The following is an 18,946-nucleotide window of genomic DNA, read 5'->3' as shown; positions in this document are numbered from 1 at the left end:
CTTCTTTCAATTTGCAGCATAAATAGGCTAACCGGAGGTCTAAAGTGGAGTTGAACTCAAAGAAAAGGCTGCTGATTTTATGGAAGAAATGAAGAAAAAAATTGAAATAGTTGCGCAAGGATAGAATTTTTTCCCTAAAATTTACTCAGATTGGTAAATGAGCTGGCTGTTTGGGTGAGAATGACTGAGAAACCCTCGTTTAATCTAGCTGTCTACTTCGCTGATGAAAGTCCAAATTAACTGACTTGGAAAGTGGGTGCTTTCAGGATGGAGCAACAGAAAAGTTAAGAGAATGAAAAGGCCAAGTTTGTTTATGTATATAGTACATCACCATGCTTTTCTGCATAGGATATTAGATAATTTTGGTAATTGATAATACTGTTAAAGTTTAGAATTACTGTTTTTGGATGCTTTTCCTACACTTTTCCATGGGGGATAGTGAAAGGTGTGCAGCTCAATGAATGCCAGGCTGTTACTTTGTAGATAGTTTTCATTTAAGCATCTTCCATGTCATAGGATTAAAGCCATCTTTTTTGACACAGGGGAAAGCACATACGAAAATGTTGTCATGATGTGAAGGTCAAAGGGGAATCTAGGAAATGCGATGTGGTCAAGGCAGAAGCTTGACCTAACAGGGTGCCCACCTCAATCTTCTCTCAGTGCCTGGGAACAGGAACAATGAGGAGCACAACTGAATATGTAAATTCATGATCCTGTGCTAGCCGTTTGATCACTAATATTGAAAGCCCAAGAATAATAACAGTGACATTTGAACTATTGTCACACATCCTTTATTTTGTCTTTAAAATGTATTGCTGGGAGTGGGGAAGCAATAACTTTGACATTTATTTTATTGTATAATGATATATGAACTTTTAGGTGAATGCTGTGACTGGGAGTCTGTTTACGTCAAAAGTATTGGAAGAGAGAGCGGAGATGGAAGTCATGGAAAAGCCGAGTTCAGACTCCAAGAGCAATGAACAGTTTTATGACTGGAGTACTGGCCTGGAAGAAACAGATGATTCGCATCTTTACTTTGCCCCTGAACAGGGAAATGTTGTTTTTGGAAGTGCTATCGATGGCTGGGGTTTCAGGTATGGAAGTCTTTTAAAATGCATTTTTCTAGAAGCATAGAAACTCTCGACTAGAAAAAAGGGGGTTGAAATTCTGTGGGATTACACAGCAGACTTCCTGCTATAATCAGACAGAAAGACTGTGTGAATGACCATCTAGTTTATCTTCCTGCTGCCCTAATTGTTGTGACAAGTTGCTTGCCTAGCTTCGATATTGAAAAGATCTAGTCTAAACGTCTCAACAATCCCTTGGTAAACTATTTACCCTCTTAATGAAGTAATGCTTCTTGTGTCATTAAATTATCTTTGAAAATACACACTAAAAAGTTAGTATTTTTCTCTGCCCTATTTTAACAGTACATATGTATATGCGTGTACATTGTAAATCCTTATTATTCTTCTTTGCTTATACAAATAACATTCGCTTAAGTGAGAAAGGAAGACAGGGACCACTGGGAAATGGTGCCCTAAGAGATTGGTATCATGGTGCTGCACTGGTCTTTAATTAAACCCCATACAAACAGGAAAAGCAACCCAACCATGACTAACAAAAGAAGTTAAGGGAAGTATGAGATCCAAAGAGGAATCATTTAAAGTTGCTAGAAAACGTAGCAAACCCAAGGATTGGGAGCAGTTTAGAATTCAGCAAAGGACGGGAAAAAGATTGAACCAGAAGGGAAAAATAGAGTATGAGAGTAAACTTGCAAGGAACATAAAAGCGGACTGTAAAAACTTTTATAAGTATGTAAAAAGAGAAAGGTTAGTGAAGACCAATGTAGGACTCTTACAGTCCAAACGGAATAATTTATAATGGAGAACAAGGAAATTGCAGAGCAATTAAACAGCTACTTTAATTCTGTCTTCACGGAGGAAGACACAAATAACTTCCCAGAAATGCTAAAGAATCAAGGGTCTGGTGAGAAGGAGAAATTGAAGGAAATTAGTATTACTAAATCAATAGTGCTGGAGAAAATAATGGGACTGAAGGCCGATAAATCCCCAGGGCCTGATAATCCGTATCCCAGGGTACTAAAGGAAGTGGCCATGGAAAAAGTGGATGCATTGGTTGTCATCTTCCAAAATTCTGCAGATTCTGGAACAGCCCCGGCAGATTGGAGGGTGGCAAACGTAAGCCCCACTATTTTAAAAAAAAGGAGGGAGGAAGAAACAGTGAACTATGGACTGGTTAGCCTAGCATCAGTATTAGGGAAACTGCTAGAGTCTATTATGAAGGATGTGATAACAGGACACTTAGACAATATTAATGGGATTAGACAAAACCAATATGGATTTATGAAAGGGGAAATCATGTTTGACAAACCTACTGTAGTTTTCTGAGGACATAACTAGTAGAATAGATAAGGGAGAAACAGTGGACGTGGTGTATTTGGAATTTCAGAAAGCTTTTGATTAAGTCCCACATAAGAGGTTAGTGTGTAAAATTAAAGCACATGGGATTGGGGGTAATACATTGGCATGGATTGAGAATTGTTTACAGACTGGAAGCATTAGAAATAAATGGGTCTTTTTTGGAGTGGCAGTTGGTAACTAGTGGGGTACCAAAGGGATCAGTGCTTGGGCCCCAGCTATTCACAATATGTATTAATGATTTGGATGAGGAAACCAAATGTAATAGTTCCAAGTTTGCTGACGACACAAAACTAGATGGGAATGTGAGTGATGAGGAGGATGTAAAGAGGCTTCAAGTCAGATGCAGTATAACATGGATAAGTGTGAAGTTATCCACTTTGGTTGGTAAAACAGAATGGCAGAGTATTATTTAAATGGTGATAGATTGGGAAATGTTGATGTACAAAGGGACCTGGGTGTCCTTGTACACAAGTTACTGAAATCAAGCATGCAGGTGCAGCAAGCAGTTAGAAAGGCAAATGATATGTTGGCCTTCATTGTGAGAGGATTTGAGTACAATAAAAACAAAAAACTGCAGATGCTGGAAATCCAAAACAAAAACAGAAATACCTGGAAAAACTCAGCAGGTCTGGCAGCATCGGTGGAGAAGAACAAAGTTGATGTTTCGAGTCCTCATGACCCTGCAACAGAACTAAGTAAAAGTAGGAGAGTGGTGAAATACAAGCTGGTTTGGGGGGGGTGGAGAGAGAAGGTGGGGGGGTGGGGGGCGTCGTGGTGGTGGTTGTAGGGACAAGCAAGCAGTGATAGGAGCAGATAACCAAAAGATGTCACAGACAAAAGAACAAAGAGGTATTTCACTTGAAAGAAGTGTTTGGGCCCTTGGACGGTGAGGAGAGAGGAAGTGAAGGGGCATGTGTTGCATATTTTGCGTACGCATGGGGAGGTGCCGGAGGTGGGAGTTGAGGAGTAGAGGGTGATGGAGGAGTGGTCCACCCTGCTCTCTTGCCCACATGTCTGTTCTTGGCTTCTGCATTGTTCCAGTGAAGCTCAATGCAAACTGGAGGAACAGCACCTTATCTTCCGACTAAGCACTTTACAGCCTTCCGGACTGAATATTGAGTTCAACAACTTTAGATCTTGAACTCCCTCCTCCATCCCCACCCCCTTTCCGTTTCTTCCCCCTCCCTTTTGTTTTTTCCAATAATTTATATAGATTTTTCTTTTCCCACCTATTTCCATTATTTTTAAATCTATACCTTTTATGCCCTTTTAGTCTTATTTCACCCCACCCCTCACTAGAGCTATCTGTACCTTGCTTGTCCTGCTATCCATTCTTAATTAGCACATTCTTTTAGATAATATCACCACCTTCAACACCTCTTTGTTCTTTTGTCTGTGACATCTTTTGGTCATCTGCTCCTATCACTGCTTGCTTGTCCCTACAACCACCACCCCAGCACCCCCCCCACCCACCACCACCACTTTAAACCAGCTTATATTTCACCCCTCTCCTATTTTTACATAGTTCTGTTGAAGGGTCATGAGGACTCGAAACGTCAACCTTGTTCTTCTCCGCCGATGCTGCCAGACCTGCTGAGTTTTTCCAGGTATTTCTGATTTCTTCGTGCAGCTGTACAGGGCCTTGGTAAGGCCGCACCTGGAGTATTGTGTGCAGTTTTGATGATCTTACCTAAGAAGGGATATACTTGCCATATAGGGAGTGCAGCAAAGGTTCTCCAGACTGATTCCTGGGATGGCAGGATTGTTGTATGAGGAGAGGTTGGTCGACTAGGCCTGTATTCACTGGAGTTTAGAAGAATGAGAGGGGATCTCATTAAAGCGTGTAAAATTCTGACAGCTGGACAGACTGGATGCAGGGATGATGTTTCCCCTGGATGGGGCAGAGGGGTGGTCTAGAACAAGGGGTCACAGTCTCAGTGTACAGGGTAAGCCATTTAGGACTGAGATGAGGAGAAGTTTCTTCACTCAGAGTGGTGAACCTGTGGAATTCTCTAACACAGAGGCTGCGGTGGCCAACTCACTGAATGTATTTAAGAAGGAATTAGATTTGTAGACACTAAAGACGTCAAGGGGTATGGGGAGAGCATGGGTGTGTGGCGTTGAGGTAGAGGATCAGCCATGATCATATTGAATGGCAGAGCAGGCTCGAGGGGCTGAATGGCCTACTGCTCCTAGTTTCTATTGTTTAGAAGTCCTTGTTTTGAAAATGTTGCTCAGTTCTTTCCTGTTTCAATGCAGCAAAAAAAAAAGGTTCTCTTTGTAGTTTGGACTTTGCATGTTTATAATTTTTAGACATGCTTTTGTACTCTTCGGGTACTTTTGCAGGAATGATTTATTATTTCACTTAATAACGGTGACTGTGCTTCAAAAAAACAAATGTGTTCAATGTCAAGTTCTTTGTGGTCCTGGGGATGTGATAAGGCACTTTATAAATGTGACTTTCTTGCTTTCCTTTCTTTATTAGCAGCCAAGATCCTATGGTATTGTACTTATTTGCTTTACTGTTGGTGAATTCAGCTGATAAATGCAGAAAATTTGCTTCGAATTTGACGTGCAGAGGCTTTAGAACTGGAATGGTGCTGGGCAGGGAAGGATTAAATGTACATTTTAAATTGTATTTTTACAATGAACCTGGAAATAATTGAGCCATGTCAAAATTCAAAACTTGTGCTTGAACTTTGTGAATTGGAGATGTAAATTTAAGTATTAATCGTGCATGATATAACTGATTTGAATAATTCTGGAGCATCAGCTGTGCAGCCGTCTGGAATTATTTGTGATAAAGTGCTTGCAGCTGGCCTAATTAACTTTACCAATCAATTTTAATCTGGTAGGTCAATCGTTTGCTATGTTTCTTTGATTACACAAGTGTTTTTGTAATGAGTCAGTACATGTATATTCAAATTTCAATAAAATCATCATTTTTCGATAGCAAGAATGATCTGTCACTTTCCAAAAGGGAGTGCTGAGTAAGGTAGTATCAAGGTATACAATGTTCATTAGTTTTTGAGGTGGAGAGAGAGTAAAATTAATTGGAAATAATGGACCTTGTGAAATAGAGGCAGTTGTTGTATTTGGCTGCTATGCATCAGCCCCAGCTCAGTGATAGCACCTCGAGTCAGATGGTTGTGGTTTTGAACCCCACTCCAGGTGACACTCCAATGCGGTACTGAAGTAGTGCTACATTGTCAGGGTTGCTCCCTTTTTGATGAGGCATTAAACCAACAGTGCTCTCAGCTGGATGACAAATAAGCTATCGCATTATTCAAAGAAGAGCAGAGAAGTTCTCTGTGTCCTGGCCAACACCTATTCGTCAACTAACATCACTTGGGGGAAAAAATTATCTGGTCAATGATCTCATTGTTATTTGTTGAGCACAAATCGCTTTGCTGTGTTTCCTGTTGTGCAACAGTTATTGTTTCAGAAGTACTTAATTGGCCATGAAGTGCTTTGGGACGTCCTGAGGTGTGAGAGTTGCCGTATAAAAGCACGTTCTTTCTTTCTGAGAGTTAGGAAAGATGAGATTGTCACATGAAACCCCAAACTGGTGAACCAGCACCAGGTTTAAATTGTACTTTGTATATTTGCACTGCAAATTTCACCAAATGTTTCCCCAGTTGTGTCCACTACATTTATGGAGAAAAGAGAAAATTAACTTCTGGCATCGTGTCCAACAGCAGTGTGCCACTTGTACATAAATGAAGGAACAACATTGATGGAACCTGACACCTTCCAGATGAGAGGAGTAAGAATCTGTGTGGGAAGTCAGGATTGGTGGGTGGGGTGGGGGAGTGGTGTGAGGATTGACAAGAAAAATGGGGGAGCGTCTGGTAAACTCTGAAATCCTGAAGCAAATTAATTAAGCTTTCTAAGTGACTTCCTCTCATTAGACATTGGAATTGATTCCAGAATAGTGAAGCTGACAGCCATCTGTCAAGCTGTAATGTCAGAAATACCAGTCGTCAGAGGCGCTATGTATTTAAGGAGTGTAGCTGTGAGAATTTTGTTTGGAAGCCTGTAAAGCTGCAAAACATTTTACAGTTTGGAGCTTTGCTGGAATCAGCTGAAAATGGTGATGAATCAAGAAGAGGAGAAGACTAATTGAAGGACAGCAGCATAAAGTGTTCCCTTTACTGTTGGTTTATCTTGTGATCTGTCCTGATGAGTGTAAGATGAGAAGCTTTGATAGTATGTCCCTTTCAGTAATACTCAAGTGGTGTACTACCAAATGACTATCAGATTTTACATTGTTACCCCCTCTTCTAACTATCCAGAAGATATGCTAAATTTTTTAAGCATGCTTTTCTAAAGTTAAAGAAACCCGATCATGAACTCATCTTTGGGCATCTTGCGGCAGAGTCAGATTGCCAAAGTCAGGAATCCTTGAATGGCTATTGTGGCGGGTTGATTTGAAGCAGGGTTGGCAGTATACTTTCCTTCATTTGTATATTGTTCAATAGGCTGTTTTTATGCAGCTAATCAATTAAAAAATATATACTGCAAGCTTGAATAATTAATATTGCTCACACTTTGCTTGGGCAGATTGGTTTCAAGATGTTGCCTGAGGAATTCCAGATGAGCCGTTACAATTCATGAAGTGCGATGGGGTCAGAATTTTTTAAATTCTTTCTTGGGATGTGAGCACTACTGGCAAGGCCAGCATTTGTCCCCATCCCTAATTGTCCTTGAGAAGGCCTTCTTGGAGAATTACAGTCTATCTGGTGTAGGTGCACTGACAGTGCTGTTAGGAAGGGCGTTCCAAGTTATTGACCCTGTGACAGTGAAGGAACAGCGATATAGTTCCAAGTTAGGATGGTGTGTAGCTTGAAGGGCAACTTGCAGGTGTGACGTTCGCATCCATCTGCTGCCTTTGACCTAGATGATAGAGGTTGTGGGTTTGGAAGGTGCTTTCGCATGAGGCTTGGCGTTTTGCTGCAGTGCAATTTGTATGTATTACACATTGCTGTCACTGTGCAGCACTCACATACTTATCTGCCACGCTACTGACCCCTTTCCATGTACCTGGGAAGCTTAGAGGGACCAAGCAGTCCCACTTCTAATGTACTCTCTCTAGATGTCTCCAATGGGAATGAGGGGGTGGGTAATGGGCCACTTTGATCAAATCGCGAGATTTTCTTGTAGAAATTATCCTTTTATCATTGTTGCTTCCCCAAAGAACAATTGAACGTAACTTCAGGATTATGGCATTGTGGGCTAAACTAAAACTTATGCAACAAGTGTGCCTACCTTAGACAGATCCATTAGTCATCGAATAGGTGGAACTGATTGCATTTTTTTGTGGGGAATGCTATTTTGCCCATTCAGATTTTCACCGTGACTTCAGGATGGGCAAAGCAACTTTACTCCCTCCCATTAGAATTCTGCATTGGAGCCAGAAAGGAAACAAAAGAGTCAGCAGCTTCTGCCCCCTTATTCTTCCCCTTTACCTTGCATGCCCCTCCCTCCCATGAGATGGCACCTAACACAATCTTGGGGTGTCCCAAAGTGCTTTACAGGCAATTAAGTAATTTTTCAAGTGTAGTTACTGTTAAGAAGTAGGAAAAGTGACAGCCAATTTGCCACAGCAAGACCCTACATGTTCTAATGACCAGATCATCTGTTTTACTGATGTTGGTTAAGGATCAATTGGCCAGGATCGTGGAGAACTCCTCTGCTCTTCTTTGAAATTGCGCCATTGCATCTTTTACATCCCCTGAGGGCAGGCTGGCCTTCTGCTTAATGTCTCATTTGAAAGACAAAACTTCCTCAGTATTGCACTGGAGTAGCAACCTGTAAGTCATCAAGTATCTGAAGTGGGGCTTGAATCCACAACCTCCTGTCTCAAACACGAGAGTGCTACCAACTGAACCAAGGTTGGCTGAAACCAGGCTCTTATCACACAAGTTTTGAATGGGCAGCCACAGCAATTGATTGGATTGGTCATACGTAACTTTGTATTTACACACGGGTATTTCATAAATAATAAAGTGTAATAGTATAATACTAAAATGGTCTTTTGATGACGAGTATGGCAATCCAGTAAGTTTCTGAACCATTATTAGAATAGAACTATCTTGTTAATGAATAACAAATTTGTAATACTCTTCAAGTATTTAATATTTTGTTTGTTGCATTCTTGATATCAATAAATGTTTTACAGTTTAAAAGATTTTATTTATGTAGCACCGATCACATTTCTCAAAGCTCTTTACATCCATTGAATCACGTTGGCCTTTGTTTTCTCGGCAAACATGGCAACCATGTTCGGCACAGCAAGGGAGCCACTGCAGATGTAGTTGTACATATGTATGATTTTTTTTCAAGATGTTAATGAGAAGAATTTATTACTAGCGTACAGTACTGCATGCAGCCAGAAGATGGGGCAACAGTCTCATGAGTTGTTAAACCTGCATTAGCATGGCTGTCACTAAGGCAGCTGGCAGTGATTGCTCCTCCACTTTGCTTCTGAATTCAGTATTCTCTCAAACCATCTGCTGCATTCTGGCATCAGGGTTACTTTTTCTTATGAATAAGATCTATAAACCCTCATTTATTGTCTTAACTAGCATCTTATCAGACTTTTCAGTTACCAAAAACTATGACTGTTAGGGTTTACCTGGAATACCAAAAGGTTCAGTGTGCTGTTGCCACAGATGGAGCTCATCACCAGAGATGGAGAAGAGCTGCAAAAGGCTACAAGGACTCAGACATAGTAGGAAAACAGAAAGAGATGTAAGAATAAACACACTGATAGTTTCAAGCTGGTGAGTTACTTTATGTTTCAGCTTATGAGATGGAACTAACTCAGCCGTGGCTAATTGGCGAGTGGAATTTTTTTAGCTCTTCTTTGAAAGGATTTTTCCAAAACTTCAATTCATGAACCATGTAGCTTGTACTTTTCCCTGTTTTAAATGATTGTGTTCATCTTTTAACTACAGCCAATTGGTAAGTTTATCACTTTTTGTAACCAAATCCATGCCTGAAAGTATATATCAGCATTAATTCTTTTGACTTGATAATAATGGTTTGAAATCTGCAAATGTTAATCTCATTAAAACTCCAAGTCATCCTCAGCAATACAGCAACTGTTGTTTTGCTTGTCTGATCATTGAAGTCATATTTCAGCAGCTGTCATAAACCATATGGCACTCTCTTGTGATGCACAGCGTTCTATTGAAACTTGCTGTCCAGTGCTGTTGCCCCGAGTAGCTGCTCTTTATTTCCTCCTGGTGTGTGACTAAATAGAGGAGCATCTCATTTACAAACAGAATATAATCAAAATTGAGAAATGCTGGCAGAACACTAAGGTGTATTTAAACACCAGGTGAGAATGCACAGGTTTTATTCAGGAACGATGGTGAGATTGTGCTTTTTTTGTGAAAATGTTCTTGGCATGTTTCTGTGCTTTTGAAGGAGGTATAGAGTTCCCTTCCTGTACTGTGTCCACTGGATTAGAAACTTGCAACTTCCACATGATAGCCCAGTCAGAGTCACATAAAACTAACCAAGCACACGAAACTTCAGCCTGAGCTAAACTTCAATCCACTTTCCCTCCACCTCACAAGTAATTCAAAATAAAGTGTATTATATACTTGTGTATAAGAGTGTTAGCAATGTCTGTTTATTTCTAACTTCATGTGTATGAGCCTTTGGAGGAATTTAACGTCCTTCCTGATTACCCCTTTACTTGCAGTATTAAAAAAACTTTGGCTGTTTTCTGCCATATGTCCCTTTGTATTTTTCTCTGGCAGCCCTAATTTTGTTTGAATTGCAATTGTATTATTGATTGTAATGCATTAGCATGTTCATTTTATGTAATGTGAAAGTCGAGCACATATGTATAGGTATCAATTTGGCCCAGTTGATAGCACTCACACTTATGATTCAGAAATATTGGTTCAAACTCAACTGTAGGACTTGAGTACAAGATGACCTTTTGATGCAGTATCAAGGGACTGCTGCATTGCAAGAGGTGCTGTCTTTCTGGTGAGACATTAAACAGTAGCGCTTTCTATTCAGGCGAACATAAAAGATCCCTGAATATTTAAAAGTGGAGAAGTCTTGGATATTACATAACCAACAAAATGGATTAGTTGGCCATTTTCTCATTGCTCTTTATGAAACCTAGTTATGCTCATTTGTCAAAATAACTAGTGACTTGAACTACTTTGCGATATTTGAGGCATAATGGTGCAATACAAATGCCCCTTCTTTCTGAGGGTGCTGATTAAGGTTAGGGACAGTGGGTACTCATTCATATCATTGTGCTTGTATGTTGTTGCAATGCTAGTGGGTTTTAGTTGTACCTGCACTATTTTGAAAACACGTTCAGCATGGTGTAGCTGTCACCAATTGTTGGCGTTATGAGTTTTTTTTATTCCTTCACGGGATGTGGGCATCGCTGGCAAGGCCAGCACTTATTGCTCATCCCTAATTGCCTTTGAGAAGGTGGTGGTGAGCTGCCATCATGAACTGCTGCAGTCCATGTGGTGTCGAAGGAGGCTTGGTGAGTTTCTGTAGTGCATCTTGTACATGGTACACACCGGCTGCTACTGTGTCACTGGTAGTGGGAGTGAATGTTTGTGGATGGGTTGCCAGTCAAGTGGGTTGCTTTGTCCTGGATGGTGTCAAGATTCTTGAGTGTTGTGGGAGCTGCACTCATCCAGGCAAGTGGGGAGTATTTCATCATACTCCTGACTTATACCTTGTAGATGGTGGACAGGCTTTGGGGAATCAGGACGTGAGTTACTCATAGCACGATTCCTAACCTCTGACGTGCTCTTGTAGCCACAGTATTTATATGGCTAGTCCAGTTCAGTTTCTGATCAATGTTAACCCCCAGGATTTTGATAATGGAGGATTCAGTGATGGTAATGCCATTGAATGTCAAGGGGTGATGGTTAGATTTTCTGTTGTTGGAGATGGTCATTGCCTGGCACTTGTGTACTGCAAATGTTACTTCCCACTTATCAGCCCAAGCCCAAGGATGTTGTCCTGGTCTTGCTGTGTTTGGCCATGGACTGCTTCAGTATCTGAGGAGTTACGAATGGTGCTGAACATTGTGCAATCACCAGAGAACAGTCCCACTTCTGACCTTATGATGGAAGGAAGGTCATTAATGAAGTAGTTGAGGATGGTTGGGCCTAGGACACTACCCAGAGGAACTCCTGTAGTGATGCCCTGGGACTGAGATGATTGGCTTCCGACAACCACGTCTTCTTTTGTGTTAGGTATGACTCCAGTCAATGGAAAGTTTTCCACCTGATTTGTATTGACTCCAGTTTTGATAGGTTTCCTCAATGCCATATTCGGTCAAATGCCGCTTTGATGTCAAGGGCAGTCACCCTCATCTCACCTCTGGAGTTCAGCCCTTTTGTCAATGTTTGAACCAAGGCTATAATGAGGTCAGGAACTGAGTAACCCTGGCAGAACCCAAAATGAATGTCAGTGAGCAGTTTATTACTAAACAAGTACCACTTGATAGCACTGTTGATCATCCCTTTCATCACTTTGCTGATGATTGAGGGTAGACTCAGGGCGAACGGTAATTGGCCAGATCGGATTTGTCCTGCTTTTTATGTACAGAACATACCTGGGCAATTTTCCTCATTTCTGGGTAGATGCCAGTGTTGTAGCTGCACTGGAACAGTTTGTCTAGGGACGCAGCAAGTCCTGGAGCTAAGCCTTTAGTACTGTTGCTGGAATGTTGTCAGGGTCCAAAGCCTTTGCAGTATTCTGTGCCTTCTGCCATTTCTTGATATCATATGGAGAGAAGCAAATTGGCTGAAGACTGGCATCTGTGATGCTGGGGACATCTGGAGGAGGCCGAGCTGGATCATTCACTTGGCCCTTCTGGCTGAAGATTTTGCAAATGCTTCAACCTTTCAAGGATATGCAGGCTGCTGTTGCCATGTCAGAGGTAATGGCTAGAAGATGCTATGATATTATAAATACTCAAGCCTATTCAGCTTGATGGAGGCAATCATTTTCATGGACTTGAGCTCTTCTTAATCTACAATGACCAAATAGAAGGTCCTCCTTATCTCACCTTGGCGGCTGTAGTGTTGATAGGCTAGAGTTAGGAGGAAGCATAAGAGCTTTCCCCTGTTAGAGTGCAGTCAGAATGTTACAGTGAGGCAGCCATTTTAATTGCTGTAGATTTTCTAAATTTCAAGCAGCTACTATTTCTGTTCAGACTGGATACCCTTCATGCCTTTCTGATCTGCTTCTGTATAATCTTGTATTTGGCCCAGAGGTCTCATTTCCCTTCTTTCTAAATCTTTCTCCATAATATCTTTAATTTCTCTTTCCTCTTTGTCTCATGTATAATTGCTGACCTGGTCCTCCATATTTGTAAAGGATTTTCTTTTCCCCTTGGCTGATTGATTCTGGAGCAGTGCCTCCAAACTCCATTACTGAACTTGGCCTTCGTGACCCTGAGATCTGCCTGTCAAAACATGTGTGGTATGGTATGGTATAGTTTGGTTACATGTCTGCAATGTTCCCCAGTTCAGATTGAAAGCCATTATACAGCAGTCACTATCGGTTAGTGGATCAGCTATTTTGACTCCTCAGTTTGAGTCATTTACAAAGCTCAATTTTAGAAGACTTTCTCTTACATCTTTAAGCTGCGCAACTCCTTTTTGTTGTTGCTTTCAAGATCCAGTTTGTTTCTTTAAAAAACCTATTTCTTTGAAAATCTTCGTCAAACCTGCGTTGTTTATATTGCTTGGAACTGCCAGTATAAGTTTAGTGGGAGTACTTCTCTGCTGAGTTAACCCTAGGTCAGCATTGTAAAGGATAAATTGCTAAAATCTTGCTTTCTTATCTGTATTACACTTCTGCCGATATGCTTGAATGTACTGGAGTTAAATGTATGTGTCTGCATTTATGTCTGAAATTTGGCTAGGCCCCTGATAATCTATTACTGCGATCAAAAGTCTGGCAAAGTTGCTTTATTCCCTCACTCACAAATGCCAAAGAATAAATGTTATTTTACTCTTTGGGGTAAGTAGAATGGAAATCCTGCAGGTTGCATCAAAACGATGCAGTTGCTGAAATTAGCCAGTAGGTGGTGCTGTGGAGTGAGCTGTTGAATTCTATCATCGAACACTGTTCCCACCTTATGAATTCATCAACTGACTTTGGACAATGTTACAAAAGTTCAAAAGTGGAAACCCTGTGTGATTTACAATCCCAACCACATCCCTGCAGCATTTTAGTGTAAAATTTGTCCATCTATGTAAATTCTTGCATGTTGTGTGCACTGCCTATAGGTCTATCACTCACTCTGCCCAACATGCTTCTCTTCCAACACACTTCATTGATAAACTCAAAGTAAAACAGATGCAAATACGAATTCAAATAGAAACTACGTGCTTTAAGGAGCAAGCTATAATTTATTCATATTTTATGCTAAACTAGGATGTTTCATTTCATTACAAGTGCAATTTATAATATATAAAATTTTGTTATTGAACAATTTATCTTTGTTAACTTAATCTTCAGTTGAGCAAAACAACAACTTATATAACACCTTAATCATATTCACAGACCAAGGTGCTTGACGGGTGCATTATAAAGCATAATTAGATAACGAGTAACATAAGGTGACATTTAGGGCGGATGTCCAAAGGCTTGGTCAAAGGGGCAAGTTTTAAGGAGAGTCTTGAAAGAAGAAAAGAGTCAGAGATTTACTGTTTAATTTAAAATTCGTTACGCACGTTATTTGGTTTTGAATGGAAAACTGATAATGTTGAGGCAGATAAGATTGTTCTATGGTACAGCACATGCTTTAGAATGGGCGGATGCGGCCTTGAGTCTCTAATCAACACTTATCAGGTCCTCTGACTGCCAGAAGTTTACAAAGACTCTCTGACTGTTATCCCAGATGACTTTTGCCCGGCTTAAATTGGCAGTAGCCCGAAAGCCGTTAGATTTTGGATAAGGAATGATGGGCAGAGAGGAGGATTTAAAAGAGGAAGGCAGTAAATTTTTTAAACCAACTTATATTTGAAGGAAAATTACTTTTTAGGTAGAAAATGGGATAAGCACCATCCTGTCCTGGGAATGATCCAGTAGGGAGTCACTTCGTTTAATAAAAACAAAATGCTGGAAGCATTCACCAGATCAAGCAGCATATGCAGAGAGAGAAACATAAGTTTCAGGGTGATGAAATTTTGTCATTATTTTTCCCAATGCTTGAGTCATTGAACAGTTCAGGAAAATTTTCTTGGAGGCACTGACTCTTGTTGAGCTTGGGACCGTGGTCACCGACAGCCCTTCAGTCTTTATTCTTGAAGTTATTTTTCATGCTTGAGCCTGTGCTGTGAGTGGCAGTGTGCAGTCACACTAGGGGAGAGTATTACAGCTGAGCCCAATTCTTTCTGAGGCACATACCCAAAACAGATTAGAGGTTACTTGACAGTTGTCAGGAGTTGGCGTCAGTATTTTTACATAGGTTGTATAGGTACATGGGAACAGGAGTAGGCAATTTAATCTTCGAGCCCATTCCTCCAGTCAGTGAGATCATGGCTGATCTGTGACCTGACTCCATTTGGCTTTCCCCCATATCTTTTAATACCTTTCGTAAACAAAAATCTGTCATTTGATTCAAAATTTGCAATTGATCTAGCATCAGTTGCTGTTTGTGGAAGAGAATTGCAAACTTCCAAAACCCTTTGTCTGTGGTTTCCTAATTTCACCCCTGAATGGCCTGGCTCTAATTTTTAGACTATGCCCCTAGCCCAAGACTCCCTAAGCAGATGAAATAGTCTCTCTTTACCCTACCTAGACCCCTTAATATCTTGAACGCTTCAACAAAGTCACTTCTTAACTGCCTAAAATCCGAGGAGTACAACCCTAGTTTGTGTTACCTCTGCTTGCAATTTAACTTTCTAAGCCCAGGCATCATTCTGGTAAACTAAGGTATCTACCTATGAAATGTCTTCCATATGGTATACGTGCATTTTCGCCAGCACATTTCTTCCCACACACTTCATTGATTAACTCAGTAAAACAATTGTGATGCAAATTGAAGAGGTAGAGAGTGTGTGAGTCAAAAGTGAGGAACTCAGATAGAAAACTACCGTTAATAAACTATGATGGACTCCTAAAAGCAGCCAGTGCTGAATGACCAGCTAGAAGAAACTGCTAATAGAAGAAAGGTGGCAAACCGCTTAGCTTGCTAAAAAGCAATTTTCAAATTATTTAATCTGCCATTTGTTTTTCTCAGTTAATGAAATTTCTAATGTCCAAATTAAAGCTTCAAACAAACTAAATTTAATTATTGAATTGCATATTTATCAGTGACATTAACTTTCCCTCTATAATTGGTCTTTTTGTGGCTTTCATTAAAGCTTTTGCAACAGAGCTCAGCTTCTCTCAAAATTTTGAACTTTGTCACAAGCATGATGTTGCTTCCCCATTTCCTTCAATGCAACATGTGCAAAGGCTGGAATATTCCAGCATTTATGAAGGCTATCTTCCCTCATGCTGTAAGAAGATTTCTGAGTTCCTTTTCCAAATCATTTGAAACTAATTTCTATTCTTTTGAAAGTTTGCATTTAAACTGTTAATTTTTTTTTACTTAAGGGAGAGACTTCCTAGCATTTGGACTATAGTGGAAAAGCAAGCACTACTTGACATTTTTCTGGAAAAGTTTGACAACATAATCCATTAGCATGAGGATTGTATCCTAACTTAGTGGGAAAAAGCAAAATGACATTTTTGTGGTCAACTTCAAGACTGACTGCCCAGAGTGTACTGGCAACAAATGAAATATGAATTTTAGACATTTTCTTCAGTAAGGGAGTGGGTACACCAGTTGTGCTTTCTGTTCTTACAACTATTCATATTCTCAATGAAAGTGGCAAATTGTGCCTTTCTTCCATATGTCAACTATTTGTTTAGCTTCCCAAACTGGAAAAAATATTAATTTAGGAAGCTTTTCGAGATTATAATGAGAGAAAGAAAAACATCTGACTAAGAACACCTTATTAATTTCTCTGGTGTGTTTAGATCTGAGAATTTCAAAACAATTGATCTTTACCTAAAGATTGTTTACAGAGCTGCATTTGCTAAGGGAGCACAAATTGATGGTTTTCCAAATTCTTTCAGTGGGGCATGCACCCCTCCTTCCTCTTCCATGCAACAGTTTGCAGCCCAGGGTCACCTGCAGTACCTTTTGGTGTTGTAGCTGAGCTTTAGTGAGGTTTCACTCATGGAATGCTTTTTTGGCTTACCCGAGCTTGATGAGGCTTTGCCCCCCTTTGACAGATTTGAGATAGCATGGTTTAACTTCAAACCTTTTATTAAGAATTATTTACAAAGACCTCCGAGTAAGCACATGGAGTACAGGAGACAGACTGTTCTGCTCCAAGCCCTTTTGGAGGCTCTTGGTCATCTGGCTACCAATGTCACTCTTGCATCGTTAATATCATCATGACCTCATTACCATATTCATTAATTCATTACTCTACACAAAGGATGCTGCTCACAACAATCCTCTTCAGTATTGCTAAATACCAGTTATCTATGTCCATCCTGGTGCATATTACTTACCATTTGTGATGTTTAGCATGGGATTTAGAAAAAAAGCCAAGAAATAAAAATTAAGTACAGCAGTTAAGCATTTAGTGACCCAGGTGCCTGATTTGTTGTGTCCATAGGTAAAAATGGACAGAATCAGATTACTTAGATTTTGTGTGTGTTCTGTGAACTAAGAACTCTTAAGCAATGAAAATATAATTTCTTTTACTCAGTTACTATGAATTAGTACTCTGGTAATATTATGTTATGTAACTCACTGAGAATTGCCGCAGATCAGCTAATATCCCAAAACCAATATGTCTGGCAAGAAATTTATTCAAATTCTTTGAGTGAAAATTGGCTGATATTCTAATTGTTCCAATTAATTTATTTGTGGTCTATGCAAACGGAAACCACATTTTACAAATGAATTCACTCATTGTGATATTGTGCAGCATATTCAAAAAATAAGATGGAATATTTCGCAGTAACATGACTAACCTTGACTATCAATTATCTTGCATCCCTTTGAAGATCTTAGTTAATGTTTTTACTTGCCTCTTCTCTCAAAAATGCAGCTTTTGACTTTCTTTTTTTCAGCGCTGTGTTGTCTATTTGCAGGGAATTCCTGCTGTTTGAGCTTGTGCAGTGTGTACAGTTTCCCAGGACCTACTGGTAGGACTTTGTTAGCAGAATTAGAACAGTACTTCACTTTAGCTTTTGATAGCATATGGCTGGTTGTTTGAGGAGCAACCAGAGGATACGTTACAAAAGCTTTATTGAGGTAAATTAATGTTGAGAGTTGGTCTAAAAGAGGAGTTTTTGTACATGTTAATATGGAAGTGTATTGAAAGAAAATTGGATCTGGGTTTGCTTTACAGAAATTAGCAGGAAAACTTGAAAACAATTCAGTATCTTTGTGGAGTTCTCTTGCAATGGCAGAATTGGGTTGTAATATGTGATTTAACCCATTGGAGATGCCTTGAGTCTGTCTGTCCATTCTCAGACAGCAACACCCTCCCTCCCCTCTATTGCTGACTGATGCAAGGAATCCATTAATGGACTAAATCCCATATTGCAACTTGATTCTGCTGGACACCCATCATATTGTTGCTGAATTGTAGTACATGTTATACTTCCTTGACATGTTATTAGCAGGTCTGGCTTAATACTTAGTTTGAGAGTAATTAAATAGCATATTTTCTTAAATTTCCTTTTTAGGTTTTATGAGGCTTGGGAAGATCAGATATTGCATCATGCACAAAATAAGCAGTCGATATTACTTTGGAATTCATCTCATTGCAAAGGACACATTGTCCGCCAAGTTATACCTGTCCGTGTTGGCATTTAAGAGAAGGAAAGAGGGAAGAACAATCAGATAGGTCTCCAAAACACTTTCAGAATAACGCAGTCAAAAACCATAGTCTCCACAACAAACTAAAAATCCAGGCGCCTGTGTAAGACATAGTTAAAATAAAATATTTCTTTTGTTTTGCAATAATGGCTCAATTAAATTTTGGTGATTTTTTTTTCTGATGAGATTCAGATGTGTCTGTTACGGACATGGCTGCTTCATGTTAGCTGTTCCAGGGAACTACATATGTACAGTACAAAGAAGTCCAACAACGAAGCAGTCATTTTTAGTCACAGAAACAAGTGTTTTGTACCTTTCCTGACCAGTTGTGGTCTTACTCTTCTGTGCTTACATCATGATGTTTTATGTGGATAGGTAGAGTCCAAAATGTTTCTCTTGCACTGTGGCATAAACAATTCCTAGATCTTTGGCTCTTCAGTGGTGGCTGCATTGCTTCTCCCGTTGCAAAGGGTCCGATTGGGTTTCAGGGAGGGCGTGCTGCCAAAACCTGCTGGCTGCCTCCTTATACATGTTTGTGTTGCTGCTAAATTGCTTGGCTCAGATTTCCCATGCTGATTGATGGGGAAACACCCTGTGC

The 18,946-nt window shown here is 40.0% G+C and overlaps 1 protein-coding gene across 2 annotated transcripts in view; it reads left to right on the top strand.

Annotated features, from left to right (window-relative positions):
* Positions 1–18,946, top strand: part of efl1 (elongation factor like GTPase 1) — a 301,855-nt gene that overhangs the window by 30,296 nt on the left and 252,613 nt on the right. For both annotated transcript variants that reach the window (XM_041175230.1, XM_041175231.1), the window contains exon 7: positions 880–1,094. In XM_041175230.1, the coding sequence (XP_041031164.1) occupies positions 880–1,094 (215 nt within the window). The remainder of the gene's footprint in view (positions 1–879; positions 1,095–18,946) is intronic.

This window comes from Carcharodon carcharias, chromosome 26 (assembly GCF_017639515.1).
Source record: "Carcharodon carcharias isolate sCarCar2 chromosome 26, sCarCar2.pri, whole genome shotgun sequence".
In the NCBI taxonomy this organism is placed as follows: domain Eukaryota; kingdom Metazoa; phylum Chordata; class Chondrichthyes; order Lamniformes; family Lamnidae; genus Carcharodon; species Carcharodon carcharias.
The sequence above is the reverse complement of the archived record's forward strand: the minus strand, read 5'-3'. Positions and strand labels throughout refer to the sequence as shown.